Below are 26,570 nucleotides of genomic sequence, written 5' to 3' on the forward strand. Positions count from 1 at the left end.
TCAGAAACAGTGGAGACAGTCACGGACCATCAGCACCAATGGAGGATTGGTACTCCTTACTGTAGGGTCATTCAGGGACATAGCAGCAAAAGCAGGTCCCCATGCCCGGCACCTTGCATCGCCGGGGACCGTGCCAATGAATCTTCGGCTTCCCTCGATGCTTGGCCTGGTCCTTCCCCGGTGCCGAGGTCAATGACGGGGAACCAGACGTCCTCAGCCTGGAGAAGATAAGATGATCGGTCTCTGGCACAGACGGCATCAACGGAATTGATGGTCCTGCCGATGTCGATGGCTCAGTGCCAATGCCACCATTGACAATGCCAACGGCTCAGATTTCTTCGACCCAAAGTGCTGCTCCATCTTGTCGAGTTGAAGCAGACATCCCTTCAGGGTCATCTGGCGCATAAGTGGCAACCCCAGACATCATGCAATGCCTCCAGGTAGAGGGCACATCTCATGCGGATCCATTATGGACATGGTCCTTGGGCACTGGGGGCATCGCCGAAAACCAGACATGGCCATGATAGATTAAACAAAATGGGCACGAACGGAAAATGGCGGGGCAGCAATGGCAGGCGAGCACTGATTCACCGCCATGGGGAATTGACTGCAAAAGGAAACTTACCGAATCACCGAAAACCTGACTAGTAGGCACTATAGGAGGGCACAGACAATGGAACGATGAGGAAAAATGCACGAAAACCAGTGTTTTCCACAAGGCCAAAAAAACAGCCAGCCAAAGTGAGCTCACTCACAATGAGGCTTACAGCTCTGCGGAAAGAGACTGAAGAGGGACCCTGCATAGACGCATGGTTTAGGACATGCTGGGCATGCTCAGTGTGTCTTAATCAAAATTCTAGAATCTCTGACATAAGTTTTCTGGATCAGGGCTCCATCTGATGTTGTCACCCATGCGTGAAGATTACTATCCTGCTTGTCCTTTGAGAAAGGAATCAATTCACCTTCAAGAACACTGGTTACAGGATGAGAAGGGGGAGGAGGGCAGCTGCTCTGCCTATGGTACAGCTTATAACAAAGATAAAGCAGTGGGATCTGATTCCTGGCAAGAAAGAATGTGGTACCTCCTTCTAGCCTTTTCCTTACCTGTTCTCCCAGCCAGCCAACCTGTTTGATATCTCTGCTGCTTCCTGTAGCACTGCCAGATCCTAACATGGCATTTAGCTCCACCAGGACCTGTGGTAAAAGGGCAGTTATGTTGGTGTGTATAGCCATGAACCAGGAGTGAGCTGTGGCTGTGTCCTTACAGCGCAGGATCAGGGTGTTCCTGCCATCAGAAGAATGCAGCTCAATCAATCTGCAGAGGCAAAGGAGACAGAGAAAGAAAGGATATTGTTAATGGAAACAAAATTAGTGTTGGAGTAATCAGCTGTGCATGATCACTGAAGCCTTCACAGATTTCAGAACTGGGTGGATTAATTATATAGCACGGTAATGATTTTTTATCTGGATCTGTGAGCTTACAGCTTAGTTCGGAGAATCACAGGCAGCACTATAAAATAGAGTCATGATGCTTTCAAAGTCAGTTGCCGACAGCCCAGATCGTGTCCTCCTGACTGCACCAGTAATCCCTTCAAAAGACCTCCCCACAGATCCTGTTCCCCAAAACAGCTCCACGCGGGGATTTGTATGAAGCCCTAGAGTACATCCTCTTACACAGTACACCCCCCCCCCCTGAATACCCAGCTATGAGATCAGAGCAGGGAGCAGACAGCAACTCTGAGCTCAGCAAGAAAACATTGGTCCACAGACCTCCTACCCTGTCCCACAGGCAGGTGCCCCTCTTAACTTGCATTGCTCTAGGCAAGCCCCTGCAGACATTAACAACTGTAGCAGAAATATCTGACCCACTGCCACCAGTCAAGGAGGAGGAGCAAGCTGAAGCACATGGTAGCGAGGGGTGGGCAATAAACTACTTCCAGTTCTAGAGAAAAGAAAACCCAAATAATCCTAGTCCCAGATGCAGGGTTCCTCATAGTCAGTCAGCTTGTAAAAACCAAACCACTTCACACCTTAACATGAAAGATTCAAGCTACACACTTTTAAACAATGTCCACCTAACGCCAGCATTTCCCACCGCCTCTGGCAGGGATGTGCATGAAGGGAAAGGAAAGGCAAGTGGCTCCCCCGCCGCTCACCTGTTCTCCAGGTCTGGCATGCACAGGTTCCTGGAGGCAAAGCACATCTTCAGCGGGATCATCTTGCAGTCCTTCACGCCGTTGACATGTTTGGGGGAGCAGGAATCCTCACTGCTGCTCAGGTTTGTACACTGAGGCGATGAGCTTTCCCAAGGCAAGTCAGACACGAGCGACGGTTTCCGAATGTATGGAGCCACTTCGTGGATATACTTCACTGGGAAAGGACAAGCAAGGGAAGCGATGAGAACACCAAGCCAGATGGCAAAATCCCACAGGGAGGAAGCTAGAGAAATATTATGCAAAGCACTCGTGCACACAGGGTAAACTGCTTCCACTACTCTCCAGCCTGCCTTAGTTACTGCTCACTGCCCAGGGGCTGGCTCCCATGTTCAGCCATCCGAATGGCACGCTTTTTTTGGACTGGACTCTGGTTCTGGTTCTTCAGTGGGGGCTTCTGTGGAATGTTCTCTTTTCTGTATCTCCACATGGCTAAAATCAAGGACAGGAGTACAGATGCTGGTTCAGAGCAAAAGGAAACCATAGGGGAAAGGAAAGCAGGAAGAGTGAAAATGGAAAAGGGTGAAGAAAGATTCAGGGAAAAGAGTGGGAGCAGCAAATTCATTTGCTGTTTTGGGACATGACATCTTTGGAGGCCACCCCCAAATCTTTTTTGCAGCACTGGATGAACATTGGTAAACTATGGGCAAATCTGCTTTTGGAGTGAGTGTGAAGAAGTTTGCCATCCCAAATCTCACAATTTTTGCTCATTTCTAGGCCCTTGACTGAAGTGTGTCCTCTGGGACTGATCCTGTTTAAGTCCCTTGCGGCTTACAATTAGATGACAAATGTGATTTATTAAAGAGCATGCAACTTTCTGCAGCTGCTAGAATGCAATTAAAGCTTCATCAATTCTGTTTCTCCAAGCGTCATACTCCTGAGCTGCCACCCGTCCAACATCCAAACTGCATCACTAAGTTTACTGCATGCAGTCTGAGCTAATTTATACAGATGGGGTTCAACCAGGATGTGTCTTAACTCAGCTGCTAACTTCCCCAACATACTGTTCAACCTTGCTCAGAATCCTTACATTTATGTGAAACTCAGACTCCCTCCAATTGTGCCAAAAGCCCACCAGACCGGCCGGGATCTGGCCAGTGTCTTGTGATCCTAGTACACAAGAACCAAACATGTCTAGCATCCGGCTGCTCTATTTACAAGGCCTCCTGGCTGCTGCAAGCTGGATTTGGCCAATGCACAAGAGGAAGCAGGTGACTCTCTGGAGACAGCTCGCCTAAAGATGTTCTTCCGGTAGCATCCAGCAGCACAATAAAAGCTGGAAACCAGAAATGTTGCACTGACAGGAGCTTGAGCAACTCCTTCTGGGAAGAGAGCAGGCAGTGGGACAATAGCTGGGATGCCGGGGTCAGGACACACTGCATCCTGGAAACTGCTCAGCATCCATCAAGGGCTGCAGGAGCCAACTCTTCACGAGCTGCCTCACTAGTCCAAATCAGGAATTTTGGTCCTTCCAGTCAAGCCGGAACTGCAGGGCGTAGGCATGGGAGCAGGAAGAGACTACAGGCTCAGTACACAGACATGATTTTCCCAGCACGACCCCATGATTTGTGTGGGAAAGGGAGGGGAGGGAGCGCGTCAGATTTAGAGACTCATTACTGCTGATGCCAGGGAGACCACTGCTCGAGGTTTCAAAAGCTCATGGAATACCTAGAAAGACTCCAGCTTTCTCCAAGACTATCACAGCTAATAGAGCTCTCCGGCAAACATCAGTCTTCTGACACAAAAGGCTCTGGTAGAGACAGACATAAGAATATAAAAGAAATGTCGAGGAGATCATGTGATGTGGTGAGCTGGATCAGAAGCGTCTGAGCTAGCTCTGGGCTCCACATCCCTTTCCTCATCACCATCTGATTGAATCGGCCATGTTGGAGGTCTGAAACCCGCCCAGCTGACTCGCATATGTCGATAACCAACTTTATGCAAAAATTGCCCTCTGTTATGCCGGCAAAATTAGCAAAGAGACAAAGAAAAACCGCACGAGCTGGAAGGCAAGATGGCGGCGGCGGCGGCTGAGGCCCAAAGTGGAGGTAGCCCTAAATTGAGCACGCAGCTGCGCCCAACTACGGCGGAAATTAAAGAAGCAGTAATCAATGCCCTGGATGGGAAGCTAACGGGCATCTCGGAACAACTCACCTCTTTACAGGCAGTCATAACTGAATATGCGCCGCAGCTTGACCAAGTGGAGGGGAGAATGTCCGCTCTAGAGGATGAAGTCTCGGCACTCAATACCAAGGAGACCAACATGGAAAAAACCCAAAGATCAAACAGATAAAATTGATAATCTTGAAAATCGTGCACAACGGTCCAACCTCTGGTTTCCTGGGATACCCGAAACGATAAAGGACAAGTGTTACTTGAATGGCTGCCAGACGCGCTAGGCCTCCCAGAGCTTAAAGGGAAGCTGGAAATCGAACACCTGGGAGCACGCGCTGCAAGCCAGACGAGACCATGCATAGTCATAGCCAAAATCCTGAATTACCATCATAAACATATTTTACAGGCTGCTCGTAAAGATGAAAATCTGCAGCTTCAGCGATTTCCCGTCTGGCTGGTTCCTGACTACTCGGCGAGAGTGGCAACACTGAGAAGATCTTTCGCACCATTATGCAGCATGCTGATTAAAAAGCAAATTCGGTTTTCTTTACAATTCCCAGCTAAACTTTGTGTAAACTATAGAGGAAAATGGACCATCTATGAAACGCTGGAAGCAACTGCCAAATTTCTAGCTGAGCTTAACAAGTGACATCACACGGATTCCAAATACAAGAGCATTATATGGGTAAAGGGTGATGGGTGAAGGAAGTGTTGCCCAGACACAATCAAAATGATCTCCAAGGAAGACTCACAGAGTCTTACAGGGTGTGAGGGAAATTTTTTTTTTTGGGGAGTGGGGGGAGGGAGAGTCAGGGGGGTATGGGGCACGTACACTATTCCAAGTTCTGGGTCAGCTGTTTATGGGGGCTATCATCTATGCTTTTGGACACATCAGAGGGAAGGCTTGGAAAGAGACAAAGTATATAAGGGGGGGGGGGGGCTAGGCTGGGAACCCAACCCCTATACCAGCTTTTCTCTGCTGATAACAGTATATTTCACAAATAACCAACTATGGGGGGTAAATACACATTTATTTCCTGGAATACTGATGGGCTTGGTTCCCCCATAAAGGGTAAAAAAATATTCCAACACCTACAGGTTAATATTGCTTGTCTTCAGGAGACGCATTTAAATGAGCTGGAGAGCACTAAGCTGTGCAGGGAATGGGCCACAACCTTCCCCTTAGCAGGGGAGAAATGGCAGAAGGGTGGAGTAGCGATATTGGTGAATAAAAATACACCATTGTCTGTTACAAAGGAAATAAAAGACAGCAAAGGGAGGAATATTGTAATTTTAGGAACCTTGGCGGGAAAATACATAACTATGTAACATTTATGCTCCAAATGTGCATGACCAAGAATTTATTACTCATATTACTAGCTTACTATTGACAAATTTACAGGGAGAATTGATCATTGTAGGCGATCTGAACTGTGTACATGATGCCAAATTGGATAAATCACAGACTCCCAAGGGGTATAAATCACGAGCAGAGACTGGTGTGGCCTATTTATGTAAAACATTGCAGCTTCTGGATATATGGCGGGTGCTGCACCCAGAGTAACAGAATACTCACATGTGTCAAGAGCTCACAGTACAATGTCAAGAGTAGATTACATTCTATTAGCTGACAGCTTATTTGCCAAGGTGGAAACCACGGAAATTGGTACTATAGTCAGAGGATCTTGCCGCAGTGTGGGCAGACATATGGTTATCATCCAAACGGGTATTCCCCAAAAAATGGAGGTTCCCTGCCCATTTACATGAGGACAAAAATTTCCACCAGTTTCTTAGACAGAAATGTTGAGATTACTTACCTGATAATCTCCTTTTCCTTAGTGTATGCAGATGGACTCAAAACAAGTGGGTATAGTGTGCTCGTGCTAGCAGTTGGAGACTGATCTGACGTCAGCACGGGTACATATACCCCCGCAGGAAGTGCAGCAATTCAGTAATCTTCCTTGCAAAAGCTGTAGCTGACCGATCGATTAAATGAACAGGATTACCCTGACCGATTGATAGTAGCTGGAGACCACCAGTGTTCTCAACCGGAAGGCGTCAACACCCGGCAGGGTGGATGCCCTATTATAAGAAAAAACATGGCTTACCGTGAGTCGGTGAATTCCCATGTATACCGGCAGCCGGGCGGGATGCTGAGTCCATCTGCATACACTAAGGAAAAGGAGATTATCAGGTAAGTAATCTCAACATTTTCTAGCGTGTAGCAGATGGACTCAAAACAAGTGGGATGTACAAAAGCTACTCCCGGACTGGGCAGGAGGATGCCCGAGGTCCGTTCAGGATTGCCCTCGCAAATGCTGTGTCCTCCCTGGCCTGGACGTCCAGACGACAGAACCTGGAGAAGGTATGGAGGGAGGACCACGTTACCGCTTTACATATCTCTACAGGCGACAGCATCCTAGTTTCTGCCCAAGAGGCTGCTTGCGCTCTGGTAGAGTGAGCCTTGACCTGTAGAGGCAGTGGTTTCCCTGCTTCTACATAGGCTGCCTTGATAACTTCTTTGATCCAGCGGGCGATGGTTGCCCGTGAGGCCACTTCCCCTTGCTTCTTCCCGCTGTGAAGGACGAACAGGTGGTCCGTCTTTCGTACTGCTTCTGACATTTCCAGGTATCTAGACAGTAGCCTGCAGATGTCGAGATGGCGTAGTATTCGACCTTCTTCCGATTTCTTCAAACCGTCCGTGGTAGGCAAGGATATGGTTTGGTTGAGGTGGAAGCGTGAGACCACTTTGGGCAAGAAGGAAAGAACCGTGCGAAGTTGGATAGCCTCTGGAGTGATTCTGAGAAACGGATCATGGCGTGCTGAGCATACAGCCAGCAGGAATACCATCTTCAAAGTTAACAAACGAAGGGACAGGCCTCGAAGGGGTCTGAAGGCGTGTCCTGCTAGAAACTCCAAAACTAGGTTGAGGTTCCACAGGGGTACTGGCCACTTTAGTGGCGGGCAAATGTGTTTGACTCCTTTCAGGAAACTGGAAACGTCTGGGTGTGTGGCGATGCTGTTGCCGTCACTCCGGGGACCGTAGCAGGATAGCGCTGCTACTTGGACCTTGATGGAATTGAGGGACAGACCCTTCTGAATTCCATCTTGTAGGGATCTTTGCGGCATGTGGATTGGTGCTGTGAGTTACGCACCAGGCTTCAAATACTCTCCAGATCCTTATATATGTTAGTGATGTGGAGAACGTGCGTGCTCAGAGGAGTGTATCTATTACCGGCCCCGAGTATCCTCTTTTCTTCAGTCGAGCCCTCTCAAGGGCCAGACCGTAAGAGAGAATTGAGCTGGATCCTCATGGAGGATGGGACCTTGCCGCAGCAGGTCCCTGTGTGGGGGCAGGGGAAATTGAGTCCCTGCCAGTAGTCTTCTAATGTCTGCGTACCAGGGTCTTCTTGGCCAGTCCGGGGCCATTAGAAGAACCAGGCCTCTGTGCCGCTGAATCTTGTGTACGATGGCGCCCAGCATGGGCCATGGAGGAAAGGCATATAGCAGGATCCCCTGCGGCCATGGCTGTACCAGGGCATCGATCCCCTGGGATAGCGGATCCTGCCTGTGGCTGAAATATCTGGGTACTTGAGCGTTGGACCTGTCTGCTAGAAGGTCCATGCCCGGCGTCCCCCACCGATCCACAATCATCTGGAAAGCTGTGGGCGACAGCTGCCATTCCCCTGGATTTAGGCTTTCTCTGCTGAGGAAGTCTGCCGTGGTGTTGTCCTTCCCAGCGATGTGAACAGCAGAGATGTCCTGGAGATTTGCTTCCGCCCAAGTCATCAGGGGGGCTATTTCTAGGGATACCTGTTGGCTTCTGGTTCCGCCCTGTCGGTTGATGTATGCCACCGTGGTGGCGTTGTCTGACATCACTCTGACCGCTCTGTTGCGGAGTCTGTGGGCAAATCGCAGGCACGCTAGCTTGACTGCCCGTGCCTCTAGTCGGTTGATGTTCCACCCCGACTCTTCTCTGTTCCACCGCCCTTGGGCGGTGAGTTCTTCGCAGTGTGCTCCCCATCCGTTCAGGCTGGCATCTGTAGTGAGCAGGATCCAGGCTGGGGAGGACATTCTTGACCCCCGGTTCATGTGGCCGGACTGCAACCACCACCGTATCTGATTCTGCACTCTGGCTGGTAGAGGTAGGTGTGTGGTGTAGTTCTGTGATCGTGGGCTCCACCGAGATAGGAGGGCGCATTGTAATGGTCTCATGAGCCCGCGCCCATGGTATCACCTCCAGAGTGGATGCCATAAGGCCGAGGACCTGTAAGTAATCCCAAGCCGTGGGCCGAGTGGCGCTCAGCAGGGCTTGCAGACGATTCCGAGCTTTGATCTTCTTTTGGAGGTCAAACTGACCTTGTCTTCCTGGGTGTCGAATCGGACTCCTAGGTATTCCAGCGACTGAGAAGGCTGTAGGGAACTCTTGTTCAGGTTTACTACCCATCCTAGGCTTTCCAGAAGAGATATAACTCTGGTGGCTCTCCTCCGGGGACTTTGCCCTGATCAGCCAATCGTCCACGTAGGGATGGATGAGAATTCCTTCCTTCCTGAGGGACGCCGCCACTACTACTATGACCTTGGTAAAGGTTCGCGGCGCAGTGGCTAACCCGAAGGGTAAAGCTCGGAACTGGAAGTGTTGATTCAGCACTTGGAAGCGTAAATAGCGCTGGTGATCCCAATGAATTGGGATATGCAAGTAGGCTTCCGACAGATCTAGGAATGTAAGAAACTCCCCTGGCTGTACTGAATTTGACAGACCGCAGAGTTTCCATGCGAAAGCTGGGGACCCGTAGGTGTCGGCTGACTGACTTGAGGTCCAGGACGGGCCTGAAAGTGCCCTTCTTGGGCACTATGAAATAAATGGAATAATACCCAGAATGTATCTCCCCTGTAGGCACTGGGATTATGGCCTTTAGGGACAGGAGCCTTTGCAGAGTAACTTCTAGTGCCGCCCTCTTGAGGGGTGAACAAGGAGATTCCACAAACTTGTCCGGTGGGAGCCAAAGAAAGTCCAGGTAGTACCCTTCTCGGATGATGGCGAGGACCCACTGGTCCGAGGTAATCTCGACCCACCTGTGGTAGAAGAGGGTTAGCCTGCCCCCTATGGCTGCTGTCCCCGGATGGGTCGGCTGATTGTCATTGTGGGGTGCGGCCGGGACCCGAACCCGCGCCGGTTCCCCTCTTGTTGCGCTTAGTCCGAAAGGACTGATTCCTGGCCTGTGGACGAGGTGCTTGGTAGAGAGTCCTACATGGGTTGAAGCGCTGCGAGTTTCTACCTCTGGATGGTCTAGGAAACGGGCGCTGGCTCCTCCTTGGCCTGTCTTCTGGCAGACGGGGTAATGGAGAAGCACCCCATTTATTAGCCAGTTTCTCGAGGTCGCTGCTGAACAGGAGGGATCCCTTAAAGGGCATTTTCGTGAGACGTGTCTTGGAAGAGGAGTCGGCCGACCAATTACGTATAACCATGCAAGCTTATTGAGACATATACGGGGACTGGATTTGCAATACTGAGTTGTGTTCTCCCCCTTGGAACATTATAAACACTGGCTAGCCCCTTATGCTCCTAGAGCTGTACTACACGTAAAGGATACGCTGCTACCACGATACATAACTCACAGTGTGGTTATACACCCTTTCCATATGGCTTGGAAAGCTATGTGCAAGTACCTCCATATGTCGTCTGGCTCTATGGCATGTTTGCCAATTTGGGGGATGTCCTTTATTTCAACCAGGGATGGACCAAGCTATATTCTGTCACTGGAATATGAATGGCTTAAAGACAATATATCAGCTAATCAGCAGAGGACCTGATCGGGGTTATGTTTTCAGCTTTAAGGAGCTTCAGACGATATACAGTGGGCCCTCTGGTTACGAGCGGCTCGAGTTACGACCAACATTTCAGGTTACGATCAAATTTTGAGTTACGACTCATGCTACGTGTGTGCAGTTTGGTTTTTTTCGCGGATTGGTTGTAATTGGCCCATTGTTACTGCCGATCACATTTTTTTGGTCTTGGAAGGCAGGACTTCAACAGAGATTGGCTGGCTAGTGTTGCTGCTGCTATCTATGGGACCTGTTCATCTTAGCTGCACATGGGCAGACCCGGCACAGAATTGCAGCAAACAACAGCATTGGGGACAGCACTCAGCTGGCAAGGTACAGAAGAGTTTCTGGAGGGCCACAGATGTGCACAGAAGTGGTGGGGAGGGGGAAAAGAGTGTCTGGGGTTGGTGTTTTTGGTTGTACACCTTTTTAGATTTTTTTTTTATTTTTTTTTATTTCTTCTCCCTGCAGAACACCAGAGAAGTGTTAAAAATGGCCCCAAAGATAAAGAAAGCAATCACTATCGAAAAGAAGGAAATTGTGCAGAAATTTGAGAGTGGCATTCGAGTGACCTCGCTCTCATATACAGCATGTCAAAATCCACCATTTCGACAATCTTACAAACGGGCCGATACAGTACAGTGCGCTCTGGTGAAGCCCACTGTTAGCCCGGGTTTGGCGTGCTAGCTTTACCCCTTATACAGCATGTCGAAAATGCATAGCCAACCCCCCCCCCCCCCGACACTAATAACTAATAGCGCCCGCAACATGCAAATGCATGTTGATGGCCCTATTAGTTATTCCCGTGCGATCCAGAAAGCAAAATGTGCTGCGAAGCCGCACATTTTACTTTCAAAAATTAAAGCCTGCCCAAAGGCTGATGTTAATTTCTGCTGGCACCGGGGAAGTGCCGGTGAAAAAAAAACTGCTTTTCTGTACACCCTCCCACTTAATGTCATAGCGATATTAAGTCGGAGGCCCCAAAAGTAAAAAAAAAATTAAAATTATGCCCATGGGTCGGAAGACGGACGCTCAATTATGCCGTGTCCATTTTCTGAACCTGTAGCTGTCAGCGGGCTCGAGAAAAGGCGCAGGAAAAATTGAGCATCTGCTGTCAAACCCGCTGACAGCCGCCGCTCCTGTCAAAAAGGAGACGCTAGGGACTCGCTAGTGTCCCTAGCGCCTCTTTTTACCGTGGGCCCTAATTTGCATAGGCCACCCTCCTGAATCGCGCGCCCAGGAGAGTGGCCTGTGCGCTCGCCAGCTCTCCCGCGCGTTTTTCTGTATCGGCCTGACAGTAAAGTGCGCTCTGGCACAGCGCACTGTTAGCCCACGTTTGGCCATGCGTTTTCGACGTGCTATTTTTACCCCTTATACAGTAAGGGGTAAAAGCGCATCGAAAACGCGCTTCTAACCCCCCCGAAACTAATAGCGCCCGCAACATACAAATGCACGTTGATAGGCCTATTATTTATTCCTGCGCGATTTAGAAAGTAAAATGTGCAGCCAAGCTGCACATTTTACTCTCAAAAATTAATGCCTGCCAAAGGCAGGCGTTAGTTTCGGCCAGCACCGGGGAAGCGTACAGAAAAGCAGAAAAAAAACTGAAAAAAAACAAAAAACTGCTTTTCTGTACACCCTCCCACTTAATGTCATAGCGATATTAAGTCGGAGGCCCCAAAAATAAAAAAAAAATTTTTAAATCTGCCCGTGGGTTGGAAGACTGACAATTATGCCAGCGTCTATTTTCTGAACCCGTGTCTGTTCTCGAACCCGCTGACAGACGCCAGTAAAATTGAGCTTCGGCTGTCAAACCCGCTGACAGCTGCCACTTCTGTCAAAAAGGAGGCGCTAGTGTCCCTAGCGCCTCCTTTTTCTGCGGGCCCTCATTTACATAAATGTATTTACTGGATCGCGCACCAGAGAGCGGGCACTCACCCGCTCTTCCGTGAAGTTTTCTGTATCTGCCCGAAAGAAAAAAGATTTATACAAGGAAGTTAGTGGGGCTAGAGGTGTCACTCAAATTAGTAAGTCACGATCAACAGTGATAGATGAGGTAGAAAGACTATTGCTAGTGTGGATAAATGAAAGGCAATCACTTGCTATCTGTCTGAGTGTCTAATCTGTGAAAAAGCTAGGGCTATAAATGCAGATATCGTAAAGGATAAGCCATTACCAAGTGAACATGGTGCAATATTTCGTGCCAGTAAGGGGTGATTTCACAATTTTAAAGCAAGAACTGGGGTTCATAGTGTAGCTAGGCATGGTGAAGCTGCCAGTTCTGATAAAAAAAAAAAGACTGCTGAAAACTACATACCCCACTTCGAAGCAATGACAGAGAAATGGCTTTTCCTGTCAGCAAGTTTTCAACTGTGATGAAACTGGACTATTCTGGAAGAAAATGCCCAAGAGAACATACATTACCCAGGAAGAAAAGAAAATGCCAGGCCACAAGCCAATGAAGGATAGGCTAAACTTAATGCTGTGCCAATGCGAGTGGTGACCTCAAAATAAAGTCTTTCTTGGTTTATCGTTCTGGGACCCCTAGAGTGTTCAGAAAACAGAATGTCATGAAGATAGATCTCCACATGACCCCTAACAGAAAAGCCTGGGTGACAAGGGTCCTTTTTCTTGAATGGATAAGGGAAGTTTTCTGTCCTACTGTACAGAAATATCTGGAGGACAAAAGCTTACCACTCAAGGCTCTCCTCATGGACAATGCTCCTGCTCACCCATGAGACTTGGAAGACAATTGGCTGAAGAATTCCCATGGCTCACAGAATTCCTCCCACCCAATACAACTCCTCTACTGCAGCCTATGGACCAGCAGGTCATAGCTAACTTTAAGAAGCTATACACCAAGGAACTGTTCCAGAAGTGCTTCCAGATATGGATTTAACCCTTAAAGAATTCTGGAAGGAACATTACAGCATGTGGGGTTAATAGAGAAATCCTGGGCCAATGTCTCTCAAAGGACATTGAGATCTGCCTGGAAGAAAGTGTGGCCTAAAATTATAGAAGAGCGAGACTTCGAAGGAGAGGAGCCTGAGCCTGCAACTGACCCTGTTGTCAATGACATTGTTACTATAGCTGAGTCCATAGGCTTGCAGGTAGACAGTGCTGATGTTGAGGAACTGGTGGAGGAACACTCAGGGGAATTGTCTACAGAGGAACTTCAGCAACTTCTGGCTGAGCAACAAAGAATGGCAGCTGAGGAGCTTTCTGAAAAGGAGGAGGAGGAGCAACAATCAGTGCAGCAAGTTTCCTCTTCTGAAATTAAAAAAGGACAGAGCTACAAACATACCAGACAGTATCCGAATGACATCTAATCGAAATGAATTCAAAAAGATGGTTAAAACCTTTCTATTTAATGAAGCATACAATCTCAGTACCACCATTTAAATGTTTACTCTGAATTATCTATATCTGCTTGATACTTGTAAAGAAAGAATTATTTTGTTTTATTGTGTCTTATGTTCAAATTGTTTTTATTGTGTATGTAAATTGTAAACCGCCTAGACGGACACGTAAGTGACCCCATGTGCGGTATATAAAAAAATTTAAATAAATAAAAAATAAAAATAAATTTGTAGAGAAGATCCCCCCCAGACAGAGGAAAAGCCAATCATTGCATTCACTTGCTTAATGATAATGTCATGTGATACTTCAGAAAATAATTGAAGAAAAGAAAGAAACAGACAACCTTAGACCAGTTTTTAGTTGTGAAAAGGTTGAGACCAAGTGAACCAGAACAGACCCCCCCCCCCCCCAAAGTAGAGAAATGACACCAGAGAGCCAGATTCCAGATGTTCTAATGGAATGGGACTCTACTTCCTAACAATAACCACCTTCCATTTCATCCTCCCCCCCTCCTCCCTTCCTGCAAAGATGTCAACTTTTAAATAAACAAACTTGAATTGTTGTTTCTGGTAGGCTAAGCACATTTTATTTCTTTTTGGTGCGTACACAAGGGAAGTATTGGTGTTTCTGGTAATTACAGACCTTATACAACCATTTTTTATTATAGAAATGGTTAAGTAAGGGGTGCTTTTGGGAGGTTTGGAACGCATTTTGGGTTCTTCCATTATTTCCTATGGAAAAAATAGTCTTGACTTACAACCAGCCCTCTGGAACCAATTGAGTTTGTAAGTCAAGGGACCACTGTACACGCTTCCCAACCAAGATTTCTATGGATATCTACAATTAAGACATTTTCTCTTTGACGAGTTGAAGAATAACCCCTTCCTCTTTCAATTTCAAGGGATCCATACTTTCCTTAAGGGATCCAATGGAAAGCATTTAAAATGTTCTCAATTCTATAAGGCAATAATGGATCTCTTACCAAACCATTATTTACCTATATTGACAGTCAAATGGAACAAACAGCTCCCTAACCCGTTATCGCCCTTGGATATGACCTACTGCTTCCAAAGAATACCCAGTATTGTGGAAAATGTGAATATAAGAGACAAGCAGTTTAAATTTCTTCATCAGGCATACTTTGCCCAACAAAGAGCCTACTACATGGGAGCGGCCACTGAGAGTCTGCATACGATGCTCTCACCCGACACCAGATTTCTTTCATTGTTTTTGGTCTTGTCCCACATTACAGCAGTTTTGGGGATACCTGCAAAGCATGGTAAATAAGCTCTGGCACAAGTCTATACACTGTATCCAACCATCTGGCTGTTTGGGATAATTGAGGACACTACATTAGAAATAGAGGAGACGCAACTCTGGTTGCTGGACAAAATAACGCTCATTGCTAAATCCGCAATCTTAACACATTGGACAATACCAACCCCATCTCTTAAGATATTTTGGAAGCAACAATTCCATAAGCTGCTTCATATGGAATATCTTACAGTGAAAAAAGGGTCAGCAAAGCAATGCCATCAGATGCAGCTCATCTGGAAGGATTATGTACACGCTCTATCCGGAGATGTAACACCTTATTTGCGGCTTTGAAGATCATTGGGCGCATTGGGATTATATCAGCTAATTAGCATGTTCATTGGGTATATTCCAAGTCTTAATCAGATAGCGGGTTCCTAAATGGTGACGGTTTTAAATAGCCCATCCCTCAACTGAGTACATAGGAATGGCTAGGAGGAGCTCAGTGAGCTCTGTTTCAAGCATACAAGGATCCACTGGAACTCATCAAGTTGATTGCAATTTACATAAAGTTAACATCAGCTATGACTTTTGCACAAGAACTATACAGCTTTCTGATTACATACGCTCTCTGCTTTTGGATGCACATAACCTAAGTGGAAATGTTTATTCCTGAACATGTATTTGTTATATGTCCCTTTGGATTATTTCTTACCTGAATCCGGGCCAGCTTACTATTATTACCTGGTTAAAGAGACAAGTGCCTCAATTGGGAGGGAGAAAAATGAACGAAAGGGATTGTTCAGTGGCCTACACAGCAATTCCATGCATGCCACCTTTCCATCAAAACTAATCACCAACAGCATATATGTTTGTATTCCACAATGTTATGTTCTGTATATTGCGTACGAGTAATTCTCTTTTCTGTTACCAGGATTGTTGTAATCCATTTTTAACAGTAGGTGTTCTTGTACACGATGTATATTTCAATTTGGTCATAGAGTATGTGTGAATACTGTTTTGCCAGTACTGTTAATAAAAACACATTTACACACAAAACAAGATAGAAATGTCATGTTGGGTCAGTCCAAGGTCCAGCGAGCCCAGAATCCTGGCTCTAGCAGTGGTCACTTCAGGGTCGCAAGAACTCGGCAGATCCCAAAACGTAAATCTATTTCTGGTTACTCGCTCCCAGAACAGCAATGGTTTTCTTTAGTCTATTTGGCTAATAGTTTATGGCCTTTTCCTCCAAACCCTGCTATTCTAATTACCTTGACCACGTGCTGTGTGAAAAAGTACTTTTCTATGATTTGTTTTAAATATGCTGGGTGTTCGCTTCATGGAGTTTCCCCCCAGTACTAGTACTATCTGAAAGGGTAAATTACTCTCTCTTTACCTGTTCCACCCCACTCATGACCCTTTTCAGTTTTCTCTTTTCTAAGCTAACCCTAATCTGTTTAGCCTGCCTTCATTGGGGAACCCTTCTATCCCCTTTATCATTTTTATTGCCTCCTCTGTACCTTTTCTAGTTCTGCTAGCTCTTCAAGATGGAATAACTAGAACTGCACACAATATTCAAGGTGCCATCACACCATGGATCAATTCAGAAACAATAGGATATTCTCCGATCTTATTCATATCATTCCTAACACTCCATTTGCTCTTGACTGCTGCTCCACATTGAGCTGAAGATTTCAGTGTGGAGTCCTTGTGGACAATAAGACCCTTTTCTGGAGAGGTGACTCCCAAAACAGACCCCAGCATTGTGTACATGTAGCTGGGATTTTTTTTTCCCTATGTGCATCACTGTGCACTTGGTCCACAGAATCTCATCTGCCCTTTAGATGCCCAGTCTCGCAAGGGCTTTCTGCTATTTCTCCCAATCTACTGAGGTTTTATTAACCTTGAATAATTTCATGTTATGTGCAAATTTGATCACTTCACTTGTTGCTCCCTTTTTCAGATCATTTATGAATGTATTAAACAGCAATGGACCCAGAAAACAAATCGGAAGCCGATCCAGTTAGCTGTATAGCAATGAAGAAAACTGAGATCGGTGTATATAAAATGCCCTTTATTGAAATTTGCCCGACTCTGGTCGAGAGCTGCCTCAGGGCCAACTAGAAACAAATAAATATATTAACAATTAAAAACATACAAGGACTCATAAAAACACAAATCAACAAAAAACATAAAAACATGTACAATCTTAAAAATACAAACCAGGTCATGTGTGTAAGATGACAAACATAATGGTGTACAAGAAAACAGAATGATATATAGGAGGGCAGAAAAAGAACTGATCACAGAGTACATGTGTAAAGTGTCATAGACTGCAACAGAAATTCATTACAATATATAGTAAGAAACCAGAGAGGATAGCTTGGTGTTAGTATAAACCATATATTTAAATTACATAATAAAATAAGGGGGGAGAGGGTGGAAGGGTAATCCAACCAAACAGAAAGATAAAAAATGGATTTAAAAGGTTAAAAAAAGCTTATTAGACGTTAACAGGGCTTATCACGTGCCTGCAAGGTTGATGTAATCGTAATAGCGTATCCACTTTTTAAATGATCTTTTTGTTCTTATTTTAAATGAGACAATAGTGCATATAAGTTAAAGAAAAAAATGAGAAAACAAAAAACACCCTACAAGATTTGCAAAGAAGAAAATAGTGAAACATGGGATAAAATTAAAAAAATATTAATTTTAATTTTATCCCATGTTCTTTTTTATTTTTTTATCCCATGTTTCACTATTTTCTTCTTTGCAAATCTTGTGGGTGTTTTCTGTTTTCTCATTTTTTTCTTTAACTTATTATATGCACTATTGTCTCATTTAGAATAAGAACGAAAAGATCATTTAAAAAGTGGATACGCTATTACGATTACATCAACCTTGCAGGCACGTGATAAGCCCTGCTAACGTCTAGTAAGCTTTTTTTTTTAACCTTTTAAATCCATTTTTTATCTTTCTGTTTGGTTGGATTGCCGTTCCACCCCGCCCCCCCCTTATTTTATTATGTACTTTAAATATGCGGTTTATACTAACACCAAGCTATCCTCTCTGGTTTCTTACTATATATTGTAATGAATTTCTGTTGCAGTCTATGACACATTACACATGTACTCTGTGATCAGTTCTTTTTCTGCCCTCCTATATATCATTCTGTTTTCTTGTACACCATTATGTTTGTCATCTTACACACATGACCTGGTTTGTATTTTTAAGATTGTACATGTTTTTATGTTTTTTGTTGATTTGTGTTTTTATGAGTCCTTGTATGTTTTTAATTGTTAATATATTTATTTGTTTCTAGTTGCCCCTGAGGCAGCTCTCGGCCAAAGAGCGAAACTCTGCCAGAGTCGGGCAAATTTCAATAAAGGGCATTTTATATACACCGATCTCCACTGTATTAAACAGCACACATCCCAGTACATATCCCTGTGGCAATACATAAATGACCTTTCTCCATCTGCAAATAGGACCATTTAGTCCTACTCAGTTTCCTGTCCTTTACCCAGTTAGTGTTTTAAAATGGTACACTGCCTCCAATCCCATGACTTTCTAACTTACTGAGTCTCATGTGGGACTTTGTCAAACGCCTTCTGAAAATCCAAATATATATAAGAACATAAGAAAATGCCATACTGGGTCAGACCAAGGGTCCATCAAGCCCAGCATCCTGTTTCCAACAGTGGCCAATCCAGACCATAAGAACCTGGCAAGTACCAAAAACTAAGTCTATTCCATGTAACCATTGCTAATGGCAGTGGCTATTCTCTAAGTGAACTTAATAGCAGGTAATGGACTTCTCCTCCAAGAACTTATCCAATCCTTTTTTAAACACAGCTATACTAACTGCACGAACCACATTCTCTGGCAACAAATTCCAGAGTTTAATTGTGCGTTGAGTAAAAAAGAACTTTCTCCGATTAGTTTTAAATGTGCCCCATGCTAACTTCATGGAGTGTCCCCTAGTCTTTCTACTATCCAAAAGAGTAAATAACCGATTCACATCTACCCGTTCTAGACCTCTCATGATTTTAAACACCTCTATCATATCCCCCCTCAGTCGTCTCTTCTCCAAGCTGAAAAGTCCTAACCTCTTTAGTCTTTCCTCATAGGGGAGTTGTTCCATTCCCCTTATTTTGGTAGCCCTTCTCTGTACCTTCTCCATCGCAATTATATCTTTTTTGAGATGCGGCGACCAGAATTGTACACAGTATTCAAGGTGCGGTCTCACCATGGAGCGATACAGAGGCATTATGACATTTTCTGTTTTATTCATCATTCCTTTTCTAATAATTCCCAACATTCTGTTTGCTTTTTTGACTGCCGCAGCACACTGAACCGACGATTTCAATGTGTTATCCACTATGACACCTAGATCTCTTTCTTGGGTTGTAGCACCTAATATGGAACCCAACATCGTGTAATGATAGCATGGGTTATTTTTCCCTATATGCATCACCTTGCACTTATCCACATTAAATTTCATCTGCCATTTGGATGCCCAATTTTCCAGTCTCACAAGGTCTTCCTGCAATTTATCACAATCTGCTTGTGATTTAACTACTCTGAACAATTTTGTGTCATCTGCAAATTTGATTATCTCACTCGTCGTATTTCTTTCCAGATCATTTATAAATATATTGAACAGTAAGGGTCCCAATACAGATCCCTGAGGCACTCCACTGTCCACTCCCTTCCACTGAGAAAATTGCCCATTTAATCCTACTCTCTGTTTCCTGTCTTTTAGCCAGTTTGCAATCCACGAAAGGACATCGCCACCTATCCCATGACTTTTTACTTTTCCTAGAAGCCTCTCATGAGGAACTTTGTCAAACGCCTTCTGAAAATCCAAGTATACTATATCTACCGGTTCACCTTTATCCACATGTTTATTAACTCCTTCAAAAAAGTGAAGCAGATTTGTGAGGCAAGACTTGCCTTGGGTAAAGCCATGCTGACTTTGTTCCATTAAACCATGTCTTTCTATATGTTCTGTGATTTTGATGTTTAGAACACTTTCCACTATTTTTCCTGGCACTGAAGTCAGGCTAACCGGTCTGTAGTTTCCCGGATCGCCCCTGGAGCCCTTTTTATGTACTGGCTTACCTTTATCCATGTTTATTTAACCTTCAAAAAAATCTAGATCTCTCGTCAAGGCAAGACAGTTTTAAGAACATGCCATACTGGGTCAGACCAAGGGTCCATCAAGCCCAGCATCCTGTTTCCAACAGTGGCCAATCCAGGCCATAAGAACCTGGCAAGTACCCAAAAACTAAGTCTATTCCATGTAACCATTGCTAATGGCAGTGGCTATTCTCTAAGTGAACTTAATAGCAGGTAATGGACTTCTCCTCCAAGAACTTATCCAATCCTTTTTTAAACACACCTATACTAACTGCTTCTACCATTTTGCCTGGCACCAACATCAGGCTCATTACTCTATAGTCTTCTGGATCACCTCTGAAATCCTTTCAAAAATGGCATTATATTGGCCACTGGTCAGACTTCAGATACTGTGGCTGTTTTAAATGATAGGTTACAGATTAATAGCAAACAGGTCTGCAATTTCATGTTTGAATTTTCAGCACTCTAGGGTGAATACCATACAGTCCTTATAATTTGTTACTCGAGTTTGTCAATGTGATTTATTATCTCTCTTCCAGTTTCAGAGCAATTTGCTTTAGTTGCTCAGAATCACCAAAGAATCTGGTATAGTATGCCTCTAGCATACTCCTTAGTAAAGAAAGAAGCAAATAATTCACTTAATTTTTCCATTATCTCCTTATCCACCCCCTTTTACCAGTTATCAAGGGATCCAACTGACTCCCTTCTAAGTGTTGCGCCCGTCGGCCGCAGCCTGTTTCACTTCTTTTCTACCTTTCTCAGTTCCCATCGGCAAGATGGCTGCCTCCACTTCCACACACCGACTGCTCCAGCGTCCCCAGACCAGCAAGGGCGACTGCGTTCGCCATTTTTCCTCTGGGATCACCTCTGGCACGCGCACATGCGCTGGCCCTCCTTTTACGTAAGTCATCGTGGGAACCTCGGGGGCATCCCCTCCACATGACTTCACTACCTCCGGGTATTTAAACCTCAGCTTCCTTTCCAGCTACGGGTTAGCAAGGATTCGTTCCTGCTGATTTCGCTCAGGTTACAGATGCCTTCACTCTGTACACTACTTCGGATGACCCAGGTACCCGCTCCTCGGGGGCCTTACTTCGTTCCTGGTTACCCTTCGAGGTCAGCTTGTTCCTGTTATGGTTATTGATGTTTGGGTGGATCCTCGGACACTGTGGCAGCTGACTACGCCTACGTAGGGCAGTCCCGTGAGGGACCACAGTGTCAGGCTAGACTCTGGACACACAAACACAAATTTGAATCTTTTATTAAACAGTTTTGGAAACCACCAGAGGTGGCAGTAGTGAGTAATTTTGAGGTTACTTACCTGATAATCTCCTTTTCTTTAGTGTATGCAGATGGACTCAAAACAAGTGGGTATAGTGTGCTCGTGCTAGCAGTTGGAGACTGATCTGACGTCAGCACGGGTACATATACCCCCACAGGAAGTGTAGCACTTCAGTAATCTTCCTTGCAAAAGCTTTTATGGATATATGTGTGACTGACCGGTCGTTTAAATGAACAGTATTACCCTGACCAATTGATGGTAGCTGGACACCACCAGTGTTCTCAACCGGAAGGCGTCGACACCCCGGCAGGGTGGATGCCCTATTATAAGAAAAACATGGCTTACCGTGAGTCGGCGAATCCCCATGTATACCGGCAGCCAGGCGGGATGCTGAGTCCATCTGCATACACTAAGGAAAAGGAGATTATCAGGTAAGTAATCTAAACATTTCCTAGCGTGTAGCAGATGGACTCAAAACAAGTGGGATGTACAAAAGCTACTCCCGGACTGGGCGGGAGGCTGCCCGAGGTCCGTTCAGGATTGCCCTCGCAAATGCTGTGTCCTCCCTGGCCTGGACGTCCAGATGGTAGAATCTGGAGAAGGTATGGAGGGAGGACCACGTCGCCGCTTTACATATCTCTGCAGGCAACAGCATCCTAGTTTCTGCCCAAGAGGCCAATTGCGCTGTGGTAGAATGAGCCTTGACCTGTAGAGGTGGTGGTTTTCCTGCCTCTACGTAGGCCGCCTTGATAACTTCTTTGATCCAGCGGGCGATGGTTGGCCGTGAGGCTGCTTCTCCTTGCTTCTTCCCGCTGTGAAGGACGAACAGATGGTCCGTCTTTCGTACCTCTTCCGACATTTCCAGGTATCCAGACAGTAGCCTGCCGATGTCGAGATGGCGTAGTATTCAACCTTCCGAATTCTTCAAACCTTCCGTGGTAGGCAAGGATATAGTTTGGTTGAGGTGGAAGTGTGAGACAACTTTGGGTAAGAAGGAAGGAACCGTGCAAAGATGGATAGCCTCTGGAGTGATTCTGAGAAACGGATCACGGCAGGACAGTGCTTGTAGCTCTGAGATGAGGCGTGCTGAGCATACAGCCAGCAGGAATACCATCTTCAGGGTTAACAAACGGAGGGACAGGCCTCGAAGGGGTCTGAAGGCGTGTCCCGCTAGAAACTCCAAAACTAGGTTGAGGTTCCACAGAGGTACTGGTCACTTCAGTGGCGGGCGAATGTGAAACGTCTGGGTGTGTGACGATGCTGTTGCCATCACTCCGGGGACCGTAGCAGGACAGCGCTGCCACTTGAACTTTGATGGAACTGAGGGACAGACCCTTCTGAAGTCCATCTTGCAGGAAATCCAAAATGATAGGGATCTTAGCAGCATGTGGATTGGTGCCGTGAGTTTCGCACCAGGCTTCAAATACTCTCCAGATCCTTATATATGTTAGGGATGTGGAGAACTTGCGTGCTCGGAGGAGTGTATCTATTACCGGCCCCGAATATCCTCTTTTCTTCAGTCTAGCCCTCTCAAGGGCCAGACCATAAGAGAGAATTGAGCTGGATCCTCGTGGAGGATGGGACCTTGCCGCAGCAGGTCCCTGTGTGGAGGCAGGGGAAGTGGATTCCCTGCCAGTAGTCTTCTCATGTCTGCGTACCAGGGTCTTCTTGGCCAGTCCGGGGCCACTAGAAGAACTAGGCCTCTGTGCCGCTGGATCTTGTGTATAATGGAACCCAGCAGGGGCCATAGAGGAAAGGCATATAGCAGGATCTCCCGAGGCCATGGCTGTACCAGGGCATCGATCCCCTGGGATAGAGGATCCCGCCTGCGGCTGAAATATCTGGGAACTTGAACGTTGGACCTGTCTGCTAGTAGGTCCATGCCCGACATCCCCCACTGATCCACAATCATCCGGAAAGCTGTGGGCGACAGCTGCCATTCCCCTGGATTTAGGCTCTCTCTGCTGAGGAAGTCTGCCGTGGTGTTGTCCTTCCCGGCAATGTGGACGGCGGAGACGTCCTGGAGATTTGCTTCCGCCCAAGTCATCAGGGGGGCTATTTCTAGGGATACCTGTTGGCTTCTGGTTCCGCCCTGTCGGTTGATGTATGCCACTGTGGGCAAATCGCAGGCACGCTAGCCTGACTGCCCGTGCTTCTAGTCTGTTGATGTTCCACCCCGACTCTTCTCTGGGCGGTGAGTTCTTCGCAATGCGCTCCCCATCCATTCAGGCTGGCATCCGTAGTGAGCAGGGTCCAGGTTGGGGAGGACATTCTTGACCCCCGGCTCATGTGGCCGGACTGCAACCACCACCGTATCTGATTCCGCACTCTGGCTGGTAGAGGTAGGTGTGTGGTGTAGTTCTGTGATCGTGGGCTCCACCGAGATAGGAGGGCGCGTTGTAATGGCCTCATATGAGCCCACGCCCATGGTATCACCTCCAGAGTGGATGCCATACGGCCGAGGACCTGTAAGTAATCCCAAGCTGTGGGCCGGGTGGCGCTCAGCAGGGCCTGCAGACGATTCCGGAGCTTTGATCTTCTCTTGGAGGTGTAGAATAGTGAATTGCATATATCCTGCACATGTAGCTATAGCGCTATGAAACACTATGATCACTGAGCTTACCAGAGAATCATCCAGCACGGATGACATCATTCCTGGAAGGATGGAACTAACTTGGTCTATTCCACTGATAACAAAAGGCCTCTGGCCTATAGTAAGAGCACGCAAACGTTCACATGCTAAAATATATATTGATTGGCTATTAAAGGTGATGGGTGTGGATTATGCAGATGTCTGGTATCAGCAAACCCAGAACCCTTATAAGCTGAAGCACACGTTAAGAGCGTTGAGCAGAGTCTGAATTATATACACCATTTGTTGTACTGCTTCTGCTCCATAGAGGAACAGTCCGCCTTCCTCTATTATCAATAAACCTCTTTATCTATAACTGTTTGAACCTGGTATTCATTATGTTATCAGATAGAGGTGAAGCCCTTCTTTTAACAGAGGTCAGGCTGACCTTGTCTTCCTGGGTGTCGAATCGGACTCCTAGGTATTCCAGCGACTGAGAAGGCTGTAGGGAACTCTTGTTCAAGTTTACAACCCATCCTAGGCTTTCCAGAAGAGCTATAACCCTGTTGGGTGCCTGGTGGCTCTCTCCTCTGGTGACTTCGCCCGGATCAGCCAATCGTCCAGGTAGGGATAGACGAGGATTCCCTCCTTCCTGAGGGACGCTGCCACTACTACTATGACCTTGGTAAAGGTCCGTGGTACGGTGGCTAACCCGAAGGGTAAAGCTCGGAACTGGAAGTGTTGGTCCAGGACCTTGAAGCGTAAATAGTGCTGATGATCCCGATGGATTGGGATATGCAGGTAGGCTTCCGACAGATCTAGGGATGTGAGAAACTCCCCTGGCTGTACTGAATTCTTGACAGACCGCAGAGTTTCCATGCGAAAGCTAGGGACCCTTAGGTATCTGTTGACTGACTTGAGGTCCAGGACGGGCCGGAAAGTGCCCTCCTTCTTGGGCACGATGAAATAAATGGAATAATGCCCAGAATTCATCTCCCATGCAGGCATTGGGATTATGGCCTTTAGGGACAGGAGCCTCCGCAAAGTAACTTCTAGGGCCGTCCTCTTCATGGGTGAACAAGGAGATTCCACAAACCTGTCCGGCGGGAGTCGAAGAAAATCCAGGTAATACCCTTCTCGGATGATGGCGAGGATCCACTGATCCGAGGTAATCTCGACCCACCTTCGGTAGAAGAGGGATAGCCTGCCCCCTATGGCCGCTACCCCCGGATGGGTCGGCTGATTGTCATTGTGGGGTACGGCCGGGACTCGAACCCGAGCTGGTTCCCCTCTTGCTGTGCTTAGGCCGAAAGGACTGGTTCCTGGCCTGGGAACGAGGTGTTTGGTAGCGAGTCCGGTAAGGGATGAAGTGCTGAGAGGTTCTACCTCTGGATGGTCTAGGAAAGGGGCGCTGGGTCCTCCTTGACCGGTCTTCTGGTAGACAGATTAATGGAGAGGCACCCTATTTATTGGCCAGTTTCTCAAGGTCACTGCCGAACAGGAGGGATCCCTCAAAGGGCATTCTCGTGAGGCGTGTCTTGGAGGAGAAGTCGGCCGACCAATTACGTAGCCAGAGCTGTCTCCTGGCCGCCACTGAGGATGACACTCCTCTGACAGCCGAACGGACTAAGTCGGAGGCTGCATCCATGAGGAACGAGAGAGCTGATTCCATTTCTTCTCCCGGGGTGTTGTTCCTAGCCTGTGATAAACAGGAACGTGTCACCACGGTGCAGCAGGTCGCAATTCGTAGGGACATGGCTGCCACCTCAAAGGCTTGTTTCAGAATGACGTCAATGCGCCGGTCATGTGTATCCTTGAGGGCCGTTCCCCCCTTCCACCGGAATGGTGGTGCGCTTCACAATTGCGCTAACTATGGCGTCTACCTGGGGGCATGCCAGCTTCTCCTTGGTTGCCGGGTCTAAGGGGTACATGCCAGCCAAGGCCCGACCCCCCTTGAATGAGGCCTCCGGCGTTTTCCATTCCAGATCGATTAACTGCTGAGCTACTTGTAGGAGGGGAAATGGTGAGACATTTGGTGCAGGCCCTCTAACAGGGGATTCATTCTAGGTTCCTCAGGGGCATCGTGGCCCGGAATAGCCAGCTCCGACAGGCATTGAGAGATCAGGCCTGGGAGATCCCCTTTCAAAAGAAGTACCTCATGGTCCAATAGGATACAACCCCCGAGGGCAGTTCTCCCTCCTCGAGGGACTCGTCGTCTTCCTCAGGGCAATCTGACTCCCCATAAGTGGGGGTTTCGGGTGGTGCGTGGCCGTGCCTAGGCCTTGAGGGTCCAGGGGCCGGGTCATCTGGTACACATGGACCCGCTCGGGGAGCAGCCTGCATTGTGACAAAGGCATGAATCCCCTTAAATAGTTCCACCCAGGAGAGCGAAGCAGGATCTGGTCTGAGGGGTACCAGGTCCCTAGAGGTCCTCGGCTGCTCACTGCTGCCTGCTAGGTCCGGGGTGTTCCCTGAGGAACTGGCAAGTACTCTGGGCTGCGACCGGTCCTGGCCTGGAACTCCCAGGGCCTCTTCACATTGGGCACATAGGGAGTCTGCTTCCTCGCTCTGTGTGGCTCTGAGGTTGCATGCTGAGCAGAGGCTCATGCCTGATGCTGGAGGGGCCGGCTCCGCTGACGCATGGGCTCTTACGCTCCATGTGCGCCTAGGAGCGGGCGCCTACGAAAGTGCGCCTAACAGCGTGCGCCTAACAGCGTGCGCGCGCGTAGCAACAGGCACCTATCGCGCGGTGACAAACCAGGCAGGAAAAATGGCGACCTCCGTGGCGGATTGCCACATAGGCAGA

General features: G+C 47.1%; 1 protein-coding gene across 4 annotated transcripts in view; it reads right to left on the minus strand.

The window, feature by feature from the left end:
- The window catches only part of SNTB2 (syntrophin beta 2), a 230,899-nt gene that overhangs the window by 180,035 nt on the left and 24,294 nt on the right, over positions 1 to 26,570 (minus strand). For all 4 annotated transcript variants that reach the window (XM_029608316.1, XM_029608317.1, XM_029608318.1 and 1 more), the window contains exons 2-3: positions 2,157 to 2,370; positions 1,105 to 1,315 (exon numbers count right to left, since the gene is read on the minus strand). In XM_029608316.1, the coding sequence (XP_029464176.1) occupies positions 1,105 to 1,315; positions 2,157 to 2,370 (425 nt within the window). The remainder of the gene's footprint in view (positions 1 to 1,104; positions 1,316 to 2,156; positions 2,371 to 26,570) is intronic.

Source organism: Rhinatrema bivittatum, chromosome 7, assembly GCF_901001135.1.
Source record: "Rhinatrema bivittatum chromosome 7, aRhiBiv1.1, whole genome shotgun sequence".
Taxonomy (NCBI): Eukaryota; Metazoa; Chordata; class Amphibia; order Gymnophiona; family Rhinatrematidae; genus Rhinatrema; species Rhinatrema bivittatum.